Source organism: Micrasema longulum, unplaced genomic scaffold (genome assembly GCF_059751315.1).
Source record: "Micrasema longulum isolate JH-2025_06_02 unplaced genomic scaffold, ASM5975131v1 h1tg000894l, whole genome shotgun sequence".
In the NCBI taxonomy this organism is placed as follows: Eukaryota; Metazoa; Arthropoda; class Insecta; order Trichoptera; family Brachycentridae; genus Micrasema; species Micrasema longulum.
In genome coordinates this window covers 92,215-110,950 of record NW_028278085.1, presented here as the reverse complement: position 1 = coordinate 110,950, position 18,736 = coordinate 92,215, and the positions used below count along the sequence as shown (strand labels likewise).

The 18,736-nt window shown below is 34.7% G+C and overlaps 1 protein-coding gene across 3 annotated transcripts; it reads right to left on the bottom strand.

Moving 5' to 3' along the window:
- Positions 1-1,484: 1,484 nt before the first annotated feature.
- Positions 1,485-11,178, bottom strand: LOC148278323 (regulator of microtubule dynamics protein 1-like). 3 transcript variants are annotated; one of them, XM_088231587.1, is made up of 7 exons: positions 11,045-11,178; positions 8,239-8,461; positions 7,904-7,999; positions 7,206-7,321; positions 5,682-5,812; positions 3,569-3,668; positions 1,485-1,563 (listed from the first exon to the last, which is right to left on the bottom strand). In XM_088231587.1, exons 2-7 carry the CDS (start codon positions 8,459-8,461, stop codon positions 1,504-1,506), a joined length of 726 nt encoding a protein of 241 aa, XP_088087713.1. In that variant the 5' UTR covers positions 11,045-11,178; the 3' UTR covers positions 1,485-1,503. The 3 variants fall into 3 exon arrangements, with proteins under 3 accessions (XP_088087713.1, XP_088087715.1, XP_088087714.1); XM_088231589.1 differs by lacking the exon at positions 11,045-11,178 and adding an exon at positions 9,924-10,115; XM_088231588.1 differs by lacking the exon at positions 11,045-11,178 and adding an exon at positions 8,682-8,753.
- Between the last annotated feature and the right edge of the window lie 7,558 nt (positions 11,179-18,736).

Sequence of the window (18,736 nt, the reverse complement as noted above, 5' to 3'; positions counted from 1 at the left end):
GAGTTATATACAACTCGTTGAAAATGGAAAATAACTTGTTAGCCTCGTGGTGTAATGGTCAGCGCATTAGCCTATTATGCAAGAAGTCTCAGATTCGATTCCCGGCATGGTCAAAATGAAATATTTATTTAAAAAGGTGTTTTTACAGTAGAATACTTCATAGTCCCTGGACTGGTACCTGAAGTATAAGACTGATCATTTTACCTTCATGTAACAAAATGATCAAGGTACGCTGCGATGGTGTACCAATGCAGTGCCCTGTGCACCATTAAGTGCGGAAAGGGAGTGATTGAAGGTTTAAAAATGCCTAATTTTGGGCATTTTCAAGTGGCTTTTAACTTATTTAAATAAGTTTTGGCCGAAAATAGAACAGAAGCCGAAACTTAGCTTCGGTTTGAGCTGAAAATCTTGTTTCAGTCGGTCACTATAGTCCTTAAAATATAGCTTGATTAAAGTGACAGCTGCCAAACTAATGTGACTAGTGATGGAAAACTACTGATCACTGATCATATACCGATCAAATCGATCTTATCAGTTTTTTCATGCAAACATGAAACTCTGTTTCCGAAAATTGATATAAAAACGCATAAACAAGCCTATTATAGTGTGTTTAAGACAATTATTCACCAAAAAATAAGACATTTATACTTTTTTCATGAACAACATGAAATTAATTATTTTTTTATTCAATCAATTTACATTGATCAGTTTGTCCCATCTCTTAACATTTTTGCAAAATGATGTAACCTTTTAAGAATGTCGTTAATAATTAGATTTATTTTAGTTTTAAAGCTGATTTTAAACTTAAATTTGTTTCAACAGAGAGGGAAAACATTATTGAGAAGGAAATATGGACGTCTAGGCATTTACAAGGCTTATGACCTGTTATTGGCTGGTTTAAGTGGCCACTTTACACACTGTGTAACATTCACCGTTCTGCCCATGTTTCAACATCCACATTTACTCAGCTCTTCCATCTGTTGACTTTTGTGAAGTAAAGGAGCTGAAACCTTTATTTTGTGGGTGAGATTCATCTGGCTGAATTCAACTAAAATAAGATATTTTATACTTTTTTTCATGAACAACATCAAATAAATTATTTTTTTATTCAATCAATTTACATTGATCAATTTGTCCCATCTCTAACATTTTTCAAAAACCTTGTAAGAACATCATTAATAATATGGTTTATTTTAGTCTTAAAGCAGATTTTATATAATTATTTTGATTTATATGTCAAGCATTGTATTAAAAAAATAAATTATCATGCCAGAATCGAATGATTTTTCGTGTTTCAATATAAATCACTCGTTAGAAGTTACTACAAAGTTATGTCGTCACTTTTGCTGACAACTGTCATTCTAATCAAGTAATATTTTAAGAACTAAAATCGTAGGTGTCTATTTGTCTCACTAAAATTGGACTTGTTCTGACTCGATAGAAAATCAGTATTGAATTAGGCGAACAGTAATAACACACTATGAGCAGTATTGATAATTATTTTTATTTATATTTTGCATATTTCACAAGAAGTTCTTTCGCATCTCTTTCAGCTACTTGGTCCTGTAAAAAAATTAAATAAATAATTTTAAGTAATATTTTTGTCTGAATTCATCGTCAATCCCCTTCCCACACCCAGTGATGCATAGGGCACTGCGTTTGTAAATCAAATGCAGCGTATTTTGATCATCTGTTACATGAAATAAGGTGATCAGTCCTACGCTTACCTGAGCGTAGGACTGATCACCTGCTGACTGGGCACCTGCCAGTCCAGGAACAATGAAATGCAGTTTAAACAATCTATTATATCAATATTTCTTGTCTACCCTGCCAGGAATCGAACTCAGGACTTCAAGAATGGTAGGCGAACGCGCTAACCACTACACAACGAGGTGAGCTTATCTCCATTAATTTTCTTTTTTAGGATTTTTACCTTAAAGTAGCTATTTTGTCAGAACGCTTGTCCAGAGTTCTGGTTTCTTTTCAGACTCAGAACTGTTTTCTTCATCTGTCTGGACACAGAATAATCGTATTTTATTTTTTATTTAAAGTGTATTGACAGTTTGAATTCTAGCTTATTACCTTCTTGTTGTTCCAAGAAAATTGTGAAGGATTTTATGACAGGAAAACTTCTTTGTCAATGATAAAAACATGAATAAAAATTTCATCATCATTCCATGTTCGCTCCCTAGTTGGAACTCATGGTGTCCACAAAGAGCCTGTACATCCTCCCAAGCCAAGTTTGCATTCCGTGCCATGAACTGCCGACGAACGGTCAGCAACGGACGTCGAGAACTTGATGCCTCATAAAGTAGGCAAGCGTGATTAAGGCTATCAGGAGGCATCGGCAGTATATGGCCCAGCCAACCGTACAGCCTTTACTTGATGACAGTTGTCACCGGACTGCATCCGTTTTCTTATTTCTTTATTCATTACAATGTCAAACCTCCGCACGCCCGAGATTCTTCTGAAACATCTATTTTCAAACCTCGGTATTTTGCTGATCTGGGCACTAGTGAGGTGCCACGAGAGGTGAACAGGCGTTATATAAGAGGCATATGGTTTTCACTGACTAAAATCTTTTCAGACAGCCTTCATACTGTCGAATGCGGAGCCTTCTATTCCTAGTCACACTCCTAGCTATTTTTAAATGCTGCCATTTTCTGTAACATATACTCCCAGGTATTCGAAACTCTCGGCCCTTTCGATGACTTTGTTTGACAGAGTCAAGGGGTTTTGGGCACCAAGGCACCATATGTTACACAGTTAACTTTATTATGCATCGTAGTTTCTACCAATTTTATCATACCGACTCTGTTTAGGTCAAAGGTAACAAACCACAATTCTGGAAAAATCGGTTTCCACTATTTCATATGTGTTTTAAACCAATCGCGTAGGCCGTATATACAATCTAGCGAAAGGATTTGATCTGCAAACGTCTATTGACTTAAATTCTTTTGCCAGAATATGTAGGTATTTTAAATAACTTTTTCCAGAATTGTGGGTGCCTTTGACCTGAACAAGCTCGTTATAATAATGTTCATATTGTTATAACATCATTAAAAACTTGTTAAAATATTTTTTCAGGGCAGCACTGATGTCCTCACACACACGTCTACCTGTTGATGCATTGCCCCCTTTTCAGCTTTCAGAGACGACAGCCAGAGGCGCGATGCAGAACTCTGAAGATCGGTGATACTTCATAAAGAACTCACACGAGAGGTAGTATCTTACATGATCAAGTTAGTGCAAATAATAATCCAAAGTAGGACTCAAAATTCCGAACACTCTTCTAGTGGAATAAAAGGCCAGTCGATAACTGTCAACAGGTCGGCTTCTTCTAAAGAGTTTTAAGTGGTTTCCTCGTAACAAGAGCAAATGCTAGAGAAGTTCATGACTGGCCCACTATAGAATATCCCTCCTCAACACTTATAAAATAGAAGCTTATTAAAAGCAGAAAAATCATAATAAGCAAGTGCAAATGCAACTCCATACAAAAATATTTGAAAAATGTCCTCACTCATAAAATTCAAATTGTTTGAAAATCAATGTAAAATAATTCTCTTACATCTGAGTTTTTGTTTGGCTGTTCAAAGGCAATTTTACTAAGCCAGTTTACTGCTTCCTTATATTCTCCCTTTCCGATGTAACACTTTGCTATCAGTAATCTATAAAAAAAAATAAGCAGAATTAATAACTGGAAATATAGAAATAAAATTTTCAGGTTAAATAATTTAACCGCGTTGATTTTGTGTGATATCACCCAATTAAATTTGATGTGCCGACCGACTTAGATGTTTTATTCACGTGTAAAATAGCTGATTGCGATAATTTCTGCATTTTTCACTTCAAAACAGCAAACAGTGGACTCCCGTGTTTTATCCTCTAAGGCCGTATTTCTTAACCTGTGGTCCGCGGACCCCTGGGGGTACACGAATTTATTTATGGGGGTCCGCAGTCTCATCTCTGGACCATTTAACAAAAATAAATAAATGCCACCAAAAGTTCCACTAAATCTTTTCAAAATTCATTTGTAACTAGAACCTGCAATCTGTGTAATCAGAAATTAAATTGTATTGATATTAATAACATACCTTTAACTTCTTTAAAAGTGAAATTTCCAAAAATAATTTAAGTTATGATGTCGCGCCTTGAATCCGCAGCCTATATTATGCAGGTTATGTGCAGTTCTGTATGTAGGCACATTATAAATGTACACTGTATGGTCAACTATAGTTGTATTATATATTATAATGTGCAACTGTGTGACCAATATTCAAAAGTAGATATATTTTTAATAATATGTATTACATTTACATTTTTAGTAATATTATAAGTTTTGTATGATCGGTTATTTTATGTTGAGTATTATTTTGATGTGACAACATTTACAATAACAATATTATGTGGAAGCCTCTAATTGGACTTTATGATATGCATTTATAATATAATTGTATCTTATAAATTTATAAATGTCTGTTGGTTTTCCAATGAAATAAAATAAAGTAAATAAAAATAAATAAATAAAATGTCTCGTAATCGCTGCGCTTACTTAACATGGCGAACGCGCGACAGCGAACAGCGTGCGAGACTGACTGAAGTGAAGTGAGTCAATTACAGTTGCCACCTTGTCATTTTGAAATGGCTCTTTAACACTTTTTCTTCAAATCCGCCAAGAATTCCGTCATCTTAAAAATCTCGGTAAATACGAAATTTTCCCGCTTTAAGAGCACTCCAATCCGCCAGATATGACGGGGAATCCGTCAAGATGGCATCGCTGGTTAATTAGAGGAATAAGTGCGTGCGGGCCGTGACTCTTTTTACGGGCCTGCCACACACTCGACGAGTGGCATGGGAAGTAGCGAGGAAAGGAGGCAGAGACGTAGTGTGGCAAAATTACTCGTCATGCCGCACGTCGTACTCCTCGTTGTGCCCACTGCTCCCTATTTTGTCCGTTTTTGAGCGCGAGTCAAAGGACCGGCGCGATCGCAGTACGCATCGAGCGCTCACACGAAACGCACGCGTCATTTTCGAATGATGTATATTTCTTTGTATGACATTTTTTTTTTCCAATATACATAAGAGGTAAACAAAGTATTAAAAAAAATTGAGGATAATTACATAGCAATGAAATACATATTAACAGTAAAAATAGTAAACAAAAATCCCACAAAGGCATGGCCTGTTCGTGGGTATACAAGAAATGATTATGAATTTTCACTCCCATAATAAATAGACAGGTATAGTATTTTTGTGTTATATAAGAAAGAGAAAAGAAAATATTCTGTAAAAGATTATAAGGTACTTTTTTATTTTATAGTAATTAAAAAAGGAAATAAAAAACAATAAAACATTCAATTATTCCATATTAATATACATTGATATAATTAGGTGTACTAAAAATGTATAGCGCGCACGCTGCCACAGTTTCATCGTCCATTGTATAGCGAAGATGACAAGTGCGATTAATTGCGCGAGTAGAGCAGTGTGTGGGCGGAGAGGGCAGCATCGGGCGAGAGGGCGGCAGCGCGAGTAGCATGAGCATGAGCAGCGCAAGGAGCATAGTGTGGCGGGGCTATTACTAAGGAGGTCCTTGAAAATTGCGCTTGATTTCCTAGGGGCCCGTGGCTGATAAAGGTTAGAAAACGCTGCTCTAAAGTACAGTGTGTCATTGTTTTTACCTATTTTCTTTCCAGTCATAATCCGAGAGTTCTTCTGCTTTCTGAAAATCCTTGAGCGCTTCGTCATAATTTGGTGGCTTCCCAAATAGTACTGTCCCTGCTTTCCTCTCTATCCACGATAAGTTTAAAAACTGCAATGGTAAAGCAAGCGGCATTTTACAATTAGCAATTAGCGTTTTTGTTTTATTTTAAAGGAATAGCCCATCTATTTTAGAGGCTTGTCAGCAGATGGGAAAGAGATAATATGAAAAATACACCACAACACCCAGACCAATTAAAAAAAAATCTTTCTTGGATCTTTTTATTGCAACTGGTGGGAATCGAACCCGCCAGTTACAAGGATTGTATTATATAGTTTATCGAATGATGTTTGTTGAATCAGTACTATTTGTCCCTTTAAAGTAATAAAACGCTACTGGCTAATAGAGTCGTCCACGAAGTTAGCTACAGTTAACAGCAATACAACGGGCCGCAATTACTCACATCAAGAATCACAAACCGTCCATACACGTTTGTTGTTAAACTTTAAATTTGAAACACCTTTGTTCTATGCGATAGAGCTAAAGGGCTTCTCTTTAAACAGGAGCGCATTATTACTCGGAGATTTGTCCTAACTCAACACATGACTTTAGTCCCATGGAATTAGTTGGACATATGTCCACATAATTGATTGTACATTGCATGGATTTGTACTTTGAAACTCTAGATATTTCAATAATACTACCGCAATTTGCACATGGTATAATACATTAGTCCGCAGCATACTAGAATACTGTTCTATCATTTGGGACTCTTCTGAATCAAACCACATCCTTGAAATGGAGAAGGTTTAAAGCGATTTTTATGATACTTATATCTCATCAAAATCACAATTATTCGTTCTTTTATCCATCATTACTTCTAGTCTGCCGGATTAAAACACCCCCAAATCTCGTTGTCAATTTTTTCATGGGAAACATTTCTATAATATTATTTCTGGAAGTATATAGCCACGCCTTTGTTTACTATTCTTTCTGTTAACACGTATTTCATTGCTATGAGTATTGTAAAAAAAATATATTTAAAAAAAAATTATTCAAATATACTGAAAGAGATCAGTTTGTATGTTCCCAATAATCATACTAGAGCAAGATCTCTTTTTTTTACTGATTTTTTTTTTGATAAAGTAAGTATAAAGTTATAAATGTTTTGTATAATATAACGTTTCTACCTCTCTAATAAAGTGAAAACTCGTGTTTAAAAAGGGAGTTTGTTTCTGCACTGTTTTACACACCCAGAAGCCACAGAAATTCACCCATTAATAGGTCAATTCTCTTGCTGAATACGGCTGAATACGGCTTAATGCGGATAATATGGATGTATTTTTCTGTACATATCGGCAGTTTAGCAGCTATCTGCTTTCTATTCATTAACTTCTAACTTATATTTACAGTCTGCATTACGTGATGGGTTAAACAGCCCGTAATGTAATGCAGACTTCAATTTGTCACATTAATAAATAATATAAATAATTAAATAAATCACTTGATATTTGAAGCGTCCATTAAGATGCTGTATTATATAGTCATTTTGACAAATTTCCATAGATTTCATTAAATGTTCTCTGAATATGATTCCATCTTGCAACCGTTCAACGATTCCTACGAAAATAAACAAAATAAATTAATTATCAACATATCGCACACTGTTGTACACCGAAATCGGCCACTTATTATCGAGCATTAATAAATTTAAAAAAAAAACCAACGTTTTTCAAATTTATTAATGCTCGTAACTTAAAGTATATTGACAGTAGCAGCTGACAGCGCCCTTGAGGTGATTTTCACAAAAATGGTGCTATATAAATTATCCAAACATATATATTAGAATGTCCAGTATTTTTGTGGTAATTTGCTCATTTGACTGTTAAAACATGAGAATACTGTAGCATCATAATTATTGCAATGTTCTTTTCAATATTTTACTCAATAATACACTGAATTTTGTTGTATAACTCAAAAAAATCTTAGAGATACTTGAGTGTTCTCCTAAATTTAGCCAAATTTCGACTTACAACAGTGTACACAGAAGTGGGCGCGATACTTAAACACACAATACATTATCACTAAGCTTTTTCAAATTAAATTTCACAAAATAAGTGTCCTTTAAAGGGTCCACACGCCTCATATGCAATCGTAAGGTTAAATAGGTACTATAATTAGAAATAATATATTAATAATCACCAATAAAGTCATATCTCATTCCCAACATGATGGCATACCATTTGTGGGTATTGGCATTGGGACATAGTTCCACAGCTTCTTTGCAATACTCTATTCCTGAAAATATAAAAAAATGACGTTTATTTAGGCATAAAAACTTTTAATAGCCTCCCTAAAGAAAATGAACACCTTGCAAAAAACATCCTGATAGTTTACAAAGACTAATGATAAATATAAATGTAATATATAAAACTTGTACCTACTATTAACTCGGTATAAGTACCTTTTCAAACACAAGAGCTTGTTTCTTTTTCGGAGAGGAACAGTATTTTTTAAAAAAAGAAATATACAATAACCTTCATATATAACCCTTTTTTTCCCATCCATGTCTTTGTTGATTTCGCAGACGTAGGCCTTTCTCTGACAACATTGTCCTAACCTCCAAAGCACTTCGGCGAGCTCTGGATTACTATTGCCAGATCTTCGAAATTTGGCTTCGAGATCCTTAAGGATCTTCACGGCCGTGATTAGGTCCTCATTTCTGCCGTTAATTAAGAGCTCATCTACATTGGACAGCATCTGTAATTATTAAATAAAACATAATATCAACATATTACTACAGATATGAAGAACATTTTAGAGAAGGTAATATAGAAGTCTAGGCATCTACAGGGCGTATGACCTGTCATTGGCTGGTTTAAGTGGCCACTTTACACACTGTGTAACATTCACCATTTTTTTAAATATCTATATTCCTTCAATTCTTTCACCTGTTGATGTTTGTGAAGTTCTATATTACCTTTTCTTAAATGTTCTTCATCTCTGTTGTAATATGTTAATATAAACAGCTCCCCAGGGAGTTGAATCCAGTCCTTGTCTACAAAAATTTGGACAAACTCAAAATATTGTTGATATTTTATTTTATTTTATTTGGGAAATCAACAGTTCTACATGCATATTTTTAGTAAACAAACAGATATAGTGTATAAACTCAGAACTAATAACAGATTTCCACATAGTATACAAAGTTAGTTAAGAAAATATATTACATATCAAATAAATACATACAATTTATACATATAAAAATTATATTTTCATGTACTCAATAATCAAAGAATTTTTAAATATTTATTTTAAGAACATTAAGTTACTGTAAATTGGGCGGGATCAGGACAAGAATGCCATTTTAGATACTACGTAGGCTTCATAATACTATCTGTTCTGATACTCACGTATTGTGTCCATGTTTACTACATTTTTTTTCAAGTTTTAGTTTTTCGTCTAAAATTACATTAGTGGCTAATTTATGAATTGAGTTGAAGGATTCTAGTTGAAAGAGTTCAGTTATATTTAATTAATAACTCTAGAGCAGTGTTTCCCACGGTGGGTTGTACGCCCCACTGGTGGGGCATAACGCCTCAGAGGTGGGGCACCACGCATCAGAGATGAGACACGTCGGCTTTCCACATATAAAGGGGAATACTCATACAAAAACATGCCTGAGATGTACAAAATTGAAATATACGCCAAACTGTACTTAAAATAGAATGAAACCCATTACAATTTCAATAATTATCTGAAAACACAGAAACTGTGCAGGATGTAGGAATAATGGCATGGATTTGCGAAGAAACTAACGCAAAATATCCTAATATTACTTTGCATGACAGAAAATTATTATTACCCTTTCCCTCATCGTATTTGGTGAATGTGGTTTTAGCGTCATAAGCAATTTACTCGTTTAAAAATTAAATCGATTGGATATAACTAATAGAGGTATAGAGGGGACCTAAGACTGAAATTAACCAAGGTAGATCCGGACATCAAATTTCTTTGTAGCAAGTGTAACTGAATTTAATCATGAATTCAGCATCGAGATATGTGTGTTTGTACTCGAATTCAATTGTCACTCGTGTTTTATTATTGTTTTCATTTTTATTTTATTCTACTTAATTACATTTTCAATTTGTGTTTTGTAATCATTTCAGTTTCAGGGGTTTATATGTTTACAAATACATTACAATATGATTTGAAAATTTACCTGCTGTTTACTTTAAAAAGATGCCGGTGGGGCATCTGACTTTTGAAAAGACTACGGTGGGCCATGGCATAAAGAAAGCTGGGAAACACTGCTCTAGAGAGTGAAATCCAACCTCTTCTACAAACATTTGAACATAATGAAATTATTGATGCATTCAATTATGCCCACGTAAGAAGGGTAAGTATATTGTTATTTTAAAAAGTAGTTCAATAAATACATTTAGACAAAGTTTTATTAAGTCAATTTTATAGTTTTTTTAAAAATAAAACATTGCTTATTTTCCAGCGCTGTATACATACGCCATTTTACATTTGATTAAAACTGTTTTTCATTTGTATGGTATATGCCGTTCTACGTGAGCACAGTTCAATTTGTGAATTCAATGGTGTTATGAAGTTAATAATTTTGAATCAATAATTTGTTTTTGCTCAGTGTAAACGTGAAAAATATTTATAATTTTAAAGGCATACTTACATCAACAATGCTTGAATATGTCCAAATGCTTGCAGACTGGCTGGATTTCCTCCCTAGGGAGTTACTCATATTTAAATTTATTTCAACGGAGCCAGTCTGCAAGCATACTCAAACATTGTTGAATTAACTACCTGGTAAAAGAAGAAGTATAAATATTGGAAAATTGTTTTCAGGCGCTGCCTAGTAGGTGGTTTTTGGTTCAGCCGGATGAATCTCACCCCCCTGATAAAGGTTTCAACTCTTTTACTTCACAAAAGTCACCAGATGGAAGAGTTGAGGAAATGTGGATGTTCAAACATGAGCAGAATGGTGAATGTTACACAGTGTGTAAAGTGGCCACTTAAAAGTTTGATCGGGTTGTGGTCCTGTGGCTAGTGTCTCGGACTCACGGACCAAAGGTCTGTGGTTTGAATCCCACTCTACCCCAACTTGATTCCATTTTCTAATAGTGAGTTATTTACAACTCGTTGAAAATGGCCCTCAAAATTAAATATTTGGGTAAATCATAAGAACGCAAATATTTCTTTTTTTTAAAAAAAAAAAAAGCAGCCAATGACAGGTCATAAGCCCTGTAAATGCCTAGACTTCCATATTCCCTTCTCAAAAATGTTTTCCCTCTCCGTTGAAATAAATTTAAGCATACTTACATTTTCAATTTTCAACTAGTCACAAAATACGAAAAATTCTTCTAAACTACAAAATAATTTATGTCTATTGAATTGTAAAACTGATAACTTAGTCCAGTAATATTAATATCAGTCAAATCCTAAAATGACCTTATTATCACGTTAATAATTCTCAAACTGTGGAGTGAAATGGGTAGTGTTCATATTTTAAAATTTTAAAAAATTTATTAGATATTTTTTTCTCATAGGATCCCCTCATATAGATGAGGGCATTGGAAGCAAAGATAGCAAGATCCCGTTTTGGTGTTTTCGAGAAAAATAACAAAAATGCTACACTAATGCCAAAGAGTCTTCATGTTAGAAATGTTATTTTCACTGAACTTAAACTTTAAGATACTAATAAATTAGCTTTATTAGAAACACGAATTCTAAAAACTTTAATATTTGTATGGCACGGCCATTTTTAATTTAAATCTCAAGCCTGTCATTGGTCGAATAAAATGGCTGATAAATATTGCTATGTTTGCTTCCAAACACTATTTTCAAACCATCAGAAGGATGATTTTAAACTACATTTGCAACTCAACTCATGATTTTTATAAAAATAAAGTTTATAAACTACAGAATGAAATCATAACCAAAAAAAAATTTTTTTGGAGGTTGCTATCTTTGCTTCCAATGCCCTCGTATGATAACTGTCTTTTTAAGTTTATTACAATTTTATATAGATTTAATACATATTGATTACGGTTTCAGATTTGAAATCCCTATTTTGTTAAGGATACCAATTTGTTGGAAAGAGTCCAAAGACGAGCTACAAAGTTGTCGCCGAGCCTAAAGCGGCTTCCATATGCGGAGACTGGAAACTCTCGGTCTCACAACGCTGCAGGAACGGCGAGAAAGCGGAGACCCGATAAAGACATACAAGATACTCAATAGTCACTATAGCTGTCCAAATTTGGATCCTATGTTCAAGCTTTAACAATATGCTCGGCTTCAATGCCACGGTCTCAAGCTGGAGAAAACCATATTCAAGTCCATGGAAACATCTCCTGAGCAATAGGGTTGTTGATGGTTGGAATAGGCTGCCACAAGAGCTGGTCTCAATATGTAGTCTCAATATGTTTAAAAATGTACTAGATTTGTTTTCGGAAAGGATAAAGTTCGCCAACAACTGACTTTAGTTAAAATAGAATTAAGCAAATCGGCTTTAATCTGCTTGCTTAAAATTAAAACAGTAATTTTTAAATGTTTTGAATATTTCCAAATGCTTGCAGACTGGCTGGATTTCCTCCCTAGGGAGTTATTCATATATATATTTGTAGCACTGTTGCGCAAAGGGAAAACATTTTTGATAAGGGAATATGAAAGTCTAGGCATTTACAGGGTTTACGGCCTGTCATTGGCTGGTTTAAGTAGCCACGTAACACACTGTGTAACATCCACCATTCTGCCTATGTTTGAACATCCAAATTTCCTCAACTCTGGAAATCCAGCCAGTCTGCAAGCATTTGGACATACTCAAAACATTGTTGAATTAACTAGCTGGTAAAAGAAGTATAAAAATTGGAAAAAAAAATTCAGGCATTGCCCAGTAGGTGATTTGGATCAGCCGGATGAATCTCACCCACATGATAAAGGTTTCAGCTCTTTTACTTCACAAAAGTCAACAGACGAAGAGTTGAGGAAATTTTGATGTTCAAACATAGGCAGAATGGTGAGTGTTACACACTGTGTAAGGTGGCCACTTAAACCAGCCAATGGCAGGTCATAAGTCCTGTAAATGCCTTTTTAATGGCCACTTCACACACTGTGTAACTTTCACCATTCTGCCTACGTTTAAACATGTACATTTCCTCAACTCTTCCATCTGTTGACTTTTGACTTCCATATTGCCTTCTCGAAAATGTTTTCCCTCTCTGTTGCAACAAATTTAAACCTAAATAACTCCCTGGGGAGGAGATTCAGTCCTGTCTGCAAACATTTGGACATACTCGAAACATTTTTTAATTTGATGGGTTTATTTTGTACTATACTTGAAAATATAAACTTTGAGATGATCTAATTGTACGAGGTTAGCTTATTATCATTTATAACCTCTGAACTTATGATTATTTTATAAACTTATGATAACTGTTGATTCTTGAAACGGAAAAATATTTATTTATCTAATTATGTAATTCTAAAAAGGAAGTTTATGTTTTGTTTTATTTTACATTTGCACTAAGGGCCGTGCACAAAAAAGTCAGTTAAAAAACATATTACAGCAGAGATAGAGAAGATTTTAGAGAATGATATATGGAAGTCTATGGTCCTTAAATTTTTTTTTTTCTAAAAAAATTAATATTAGCGTTCTTATAATTTACCCAAATATTTCAATTTTGATGACCATTTTCAACGAGTTGTAAATAACTCACTATTAGAAAATGGGAACCAAGTTGGGGTAGAGTGGGGTTCGAAGCTCGGACCTCTGATTCGTGAGTCCGCAACACTAGCCATGGGACCACAACCCGATTCTATAGCTATATAGCTCGATTAAAATGACAGCTGCCAAACTAATGTCAATAGTGATGGGAAATTACTGATCACTGATCATTATTATTATTATTATGGATAACTTATATAGCGCCATTTTCGTAATAAAATACCTCAAGGGCGCTTTACATAGTGATTCTATTGTTAAATTAATTTAATTGAAGCTTTTAAATTTATAATTTGATTAAAACAATTTATTTTGCTGTCACATGCTACGGATTTATTCAAATGATTTAGAGAACAAGTGGGTTTTAAGTTTTTTCCGAAACATCACTTCACTTTCACAGCCTGCTGGGAGAGCATTCCATGCCATAGGGCCTGCGACCGCAAATGCGCGTTCACTAAATTTAGTGAAATGTTTGCGTAGAGGTATAATAACTTTTCCTCTCGCCGTAGACGTATCTGATCATGTACCGACCAAATTGATTTTATAAATTTTTTCATGCAAACATGAAACTCTGTTTCCAAAAATTGATAATAAACGCAAAAACAAGCCTTTTGTAGCTAAGCGCTACCGGCGTCGTGTTGTGGTTCCGCTGCAGTCACTAAAGCGCACGTCCCGATCCACGGGTTGTAAGGCAGAGGAGGCTAGGCGATCTTGCTGACTCGCCAAGGCCGGAGATGTCCTCAGAAGGGCCTCTTACTTCTGATTGAAGTTGCCGAGAGAAGTCCAAAATCCAAGTCCAGGGTGAAGCGAAAGTGTCGAGCGAAGTGAAGTAGAGTCGAGTAGAAAGCCGGGTCGGGGAGTAGCGAGTAGAGATGAGTAAAAGCCAAACGTCAGAGAGGAAGTGATTGTCTATTATTAAATGTGCATCTTATATACTGTTCGCGCTACGTGCCCCACCATTCACCCTGCGACAAACTAAAAATATTGTCGATTATTTATATTACGTACACATTATGTACTTACATGTAGGTACAAATAAATGATAATTTTTTGTAGATTACCTATAAAATAAATCACGGCTTGCCACTGGTAGGAATTGGTGGGTTGCCATTGAAAAGTCAGTAAGTGGTTATATACAAATATTTATTGAAATGTTTGATAACAAAATTAACACTTAAAATACTCATACTAACCCAATACCCTTATCATACTTAAGTCTTAGTAAAAAATAATATAATATAAAAATACAAACTTAAAACCACTATACAGATACAATATTCTATAAAGCACCTATAGTTATTTATTTATTTGACAATTGGATGTGTATATGCAGAAAAGATCCAACTCACTTTGGATCTTTTTTGAATTTATTGTAAAAATCAATAGAGAATATCTCAACAATGTTTGAGTATGTCCAAGTGCTTGCAGACTGGCTGGGCTTTCTCCCTAGGGAGTTGTTCATATTTAAATCTATTTCAACAGAGAGGGAAAACGTTTTTGAGAAGGGAATATGGAAGTCTAGGCATTTACAGGGCTTATGACCTGTCTAAGTAGGTCATAAGCCCTGTAAGTGCCTAGACTTCCATATTCCCTTCTTAAAAACGTTTTCCCTCTCTGTTGAAATAGATTTAAATATGAACAACTCCCTAGGGAGAACCTACTTAAACCAGCCAATGACAGGTCATAAGCCCTGTAAATGCCTAGACTTCCATATTCCCTTCTCAAAAACGTTTTCCCTCTCTGTTGAAATAGATTTAAATATGAACAACTCCCTAGGGAGAAAGTCCAGCCAGTCTGCAAGCATTTGGACATACTCAAACATTGTTGAATTACTACCTGGTAAAAGAAGAAGTATAAAAATTGGAAAATTGTTTTCAGGCGTTGCCTAGTAGGTGATTTGGTTCAGCCGGATGAATCTCACCAACATCATAAAGGTTTCAGCTCCTTTACTTCACAAAAGTCAACAGATGGAAGAGTTGAGGAAATGTGGATGTTCAAACATGGGCAGAATGGTGAATGTTACACAGTGTGTAAAGTGGCCACTTAAACCAGCCAATGACAGGTCATAAGCCCTGTAAATGCCTAGACTTCCATATTCTCTTCTCAAAAACGTTTTCCCTCTCTGTTGAAATAGATTTAAGAGAATATCTCATTTATATTTAAACAAAAAAGATCCATCTGGTTCGACAAACACTTACGTAGTAATTTTTTGACTTACGTCAATTTTAAAACACGGTCCATAATGCAATACTAGAATTTTACATTTTGCAAAAAGAGTCCAATGATATTTGGTCTCAATGTAGTTGTAAAATGTTTTCGTATAAAAGATACGTAATATAATTTTTTGCATCAGCAATAGTGCAAATGCAAATATTCCGTCTGCTTCATATTATTACGATTCTACGGCAGAACAAAGTCTGTCTTCTGACATACGTGAGAATGTATTTGGCGAAAATGTTTTTATTTTTGAAACTGAGGAATCCGAAATACCAAATGTTTATTTAAAATTGTGTTTTCACACTGGAATATTTCTTAGTCCCTAGATTGACACCTGAAGCCCAAAACTGATCATCTTACCTTCATGTAACAAAAGTGATCAAAGTGATCAAGATTCGCTAATAATTCTAAATTATCCCTGGATACGCTACAATAGGTGTACCAATGCAGTGCCCTATGCACAATTAGGTGTGTAAATTGAATGATGATGATGCAAGATAATAAATATATTTTTTTGCATTTAAGAATCTTAAAATCTGTTTAAGCAAAAATGATCCAGCTCCATAAATACGCATACGACTCATAAATAAAATGTTGGTTTTGAACAAATGAAACACCATTGGCAAGATAAATACTATTTCCATCATTAATAATAATTTTTCAAATCACCCGAGCAACTTCGGCGCCTGAGCAACGAGGGAACTCGGTCTCGCGGAAGAAGTCCTACTGATGTACAGACTCGGAGACAAAAGCAACTGGCATCTCTCTTCAAAAGGCCTCCAGTTGCTCAACCACAAATAACTATCGACGTGCTTAAAAACATGCTAAGCATTTGAGCGATCAAAATGAACAATAATGAACATGCTTAAGTTATCGCAGTCATAAGTCAACGTTAGCGTTGGTTTGTTTTTTGTTTTCCTCGGAAATAAATACAGTTCATTGGCGAGTCTACTTCGCACCGAGGAGTTGTAAAGAGTCCTCAGTACACGAGTATTTTCGAAAACCCTGGCAGTACGCAGAACGAATCTTAACATCTTCAATGCATTACCACTGATTGTCTCTATGTGTTCATGAAATGTCAGGGTGCTCACAAATCTAACTAACGCCCAGATCCTTAACATTTGATGTTCGTATCAGATTCTGGTCATTCATTTTGTAGCCAAAATAATAGTTTTTTATATTCACCTGATCTAGCCACCAGCGATTACCGGCTATTTCCAAAGCTCAAGTAACGTAGATGAGCGGTTGGTAGGGGTCGGAAAAATATTCTACCAGGAAACTATAGAAATGTTGAGCATCGCTGTACAAGTCCAGGGAGACAATGTCGAAAAATAAGGTATAAAAAACTCTCATCCACTTCGAAATAGGTCAGGCCCGAAGCATATTTATTTATTTATATATATGCCCAATGGGCATTTTTAAGGACATATTTATGCATAGAAAATTATTATTAAAAAAGTAGAAAGACACAATGGTATATAGTAGACTTGGTGGGAGTGGAAGCGGGAGAGAGGTGTTTAAATTTGAATTTGATTCAGTGATCGTTTGAAAGAAGACAACTTGTTATCAAAGAAATCAAGACTGGTATATTTGTTGGCAGACCTAAGAATTCTGGGCATAGGGGAATGAAAACCATAGTTAGTTCTATGGTTATCGGTATGAAAGAGTAAGTTTTGTCTGAGGTTTCTAGTTGGGATATTTAATTTTTTTGAGCTCAGTAGTTCAGGCGCATCGAAGAGTGAATCGAGAATTTTAAATAGGACTATAAGGTCGGATTTATTTCGACGGTCTTGAAGAGAAGATATATTTAGGGTAGTTTCTAACTCATTATACCAGCCAAACCTCGCATATTATTATTGATGGAGAGTTCGTAAGTGAAGGGAAAATTCAAATCTAGGCATCTAAACAGCTTATGACCCATCGTTGGTCTGTTTGATGGATGCAAATGTAAATTTATATCCTAGACTTGTCGTGCGACGACAGGAGAGGAGAGTAAAAGAAGTGCTGGAAGGCCATCGAAGGGATGGACCGATGACATTGCGCAGATAGCTAGTGGCGTCTGGATGCGGAGGGGTCAAGACAGCACAACTAGAAACTACGTTTGTTGAGCATTAAATATGATGAATAATACCTTAGTTCTTAACTAGTCAACATTTCTAATATTACAAAATATAAATTATACAAAGTTATTAACAATTAAACTGGCCTATCAATCGTCCAATTTATAGACAGACATTTTCTGATCACAAGTTTAGAGATAATGAGAAAAAAATCTTAGATTTTTAAGGCCATTAAGATGCACAATGAATTTTTTGAGTTCTTATGCCGTGTGTCGTTCGAGGAAGGATAAAAGCAGAGTGAACGCAGTCGAAATACAATCTCTTAGACAAATGTGTGGGAAATCAATGTATGACAGGGCTACGAATGATGAAATTGGCGAGAGTGCATATCTGAGACATGTATAAATTGATAAGATTAAGAAAGGGTCTCTGAGATTGTTTGGTCATGCAGAACAAAATAATGATGCGAATAGAACGAACGGATGATGAAAGAATGGTAAAACAGATATTTTTCTGTACTTTTGCTTTATTATGCATTTTTTTTGTTAACATGTTATAACTTTATATTTTATTAAATAAAAAAATAAATAAAAAATATATGGCAAGAGTGAACAGTAACATAGGATGAAGACGACCAAGGAAGACGTGGCATGATCAGATAAACCAAAATCTTAAGTCTGGTTATATCAAAAACAGACAGAACCAAAGGCCATGCATGACAAGATGTATGAATGTGGAAGAAGCTGGGAATGAATGCCAGGATAGACGTGTGCGGTGGTCCATTCTGTCTCCTTTCTGCCAACCCTAATCATTAAAAAATATTCATATAAATTTACAGTATATCCAAAGAAATTTTTTGAAATTTTGTGTAAAAACTGTATTAAATGTTAATTAGTATGAATGTATTATTATTTTGTGTTTTTTTCTTTATATATTCGATGTTTTTTTTTTTTTTCCTCGTATATTCAAAATTATATAAACTCTAATAAATAAACAACTACAACAGAGTAAGTC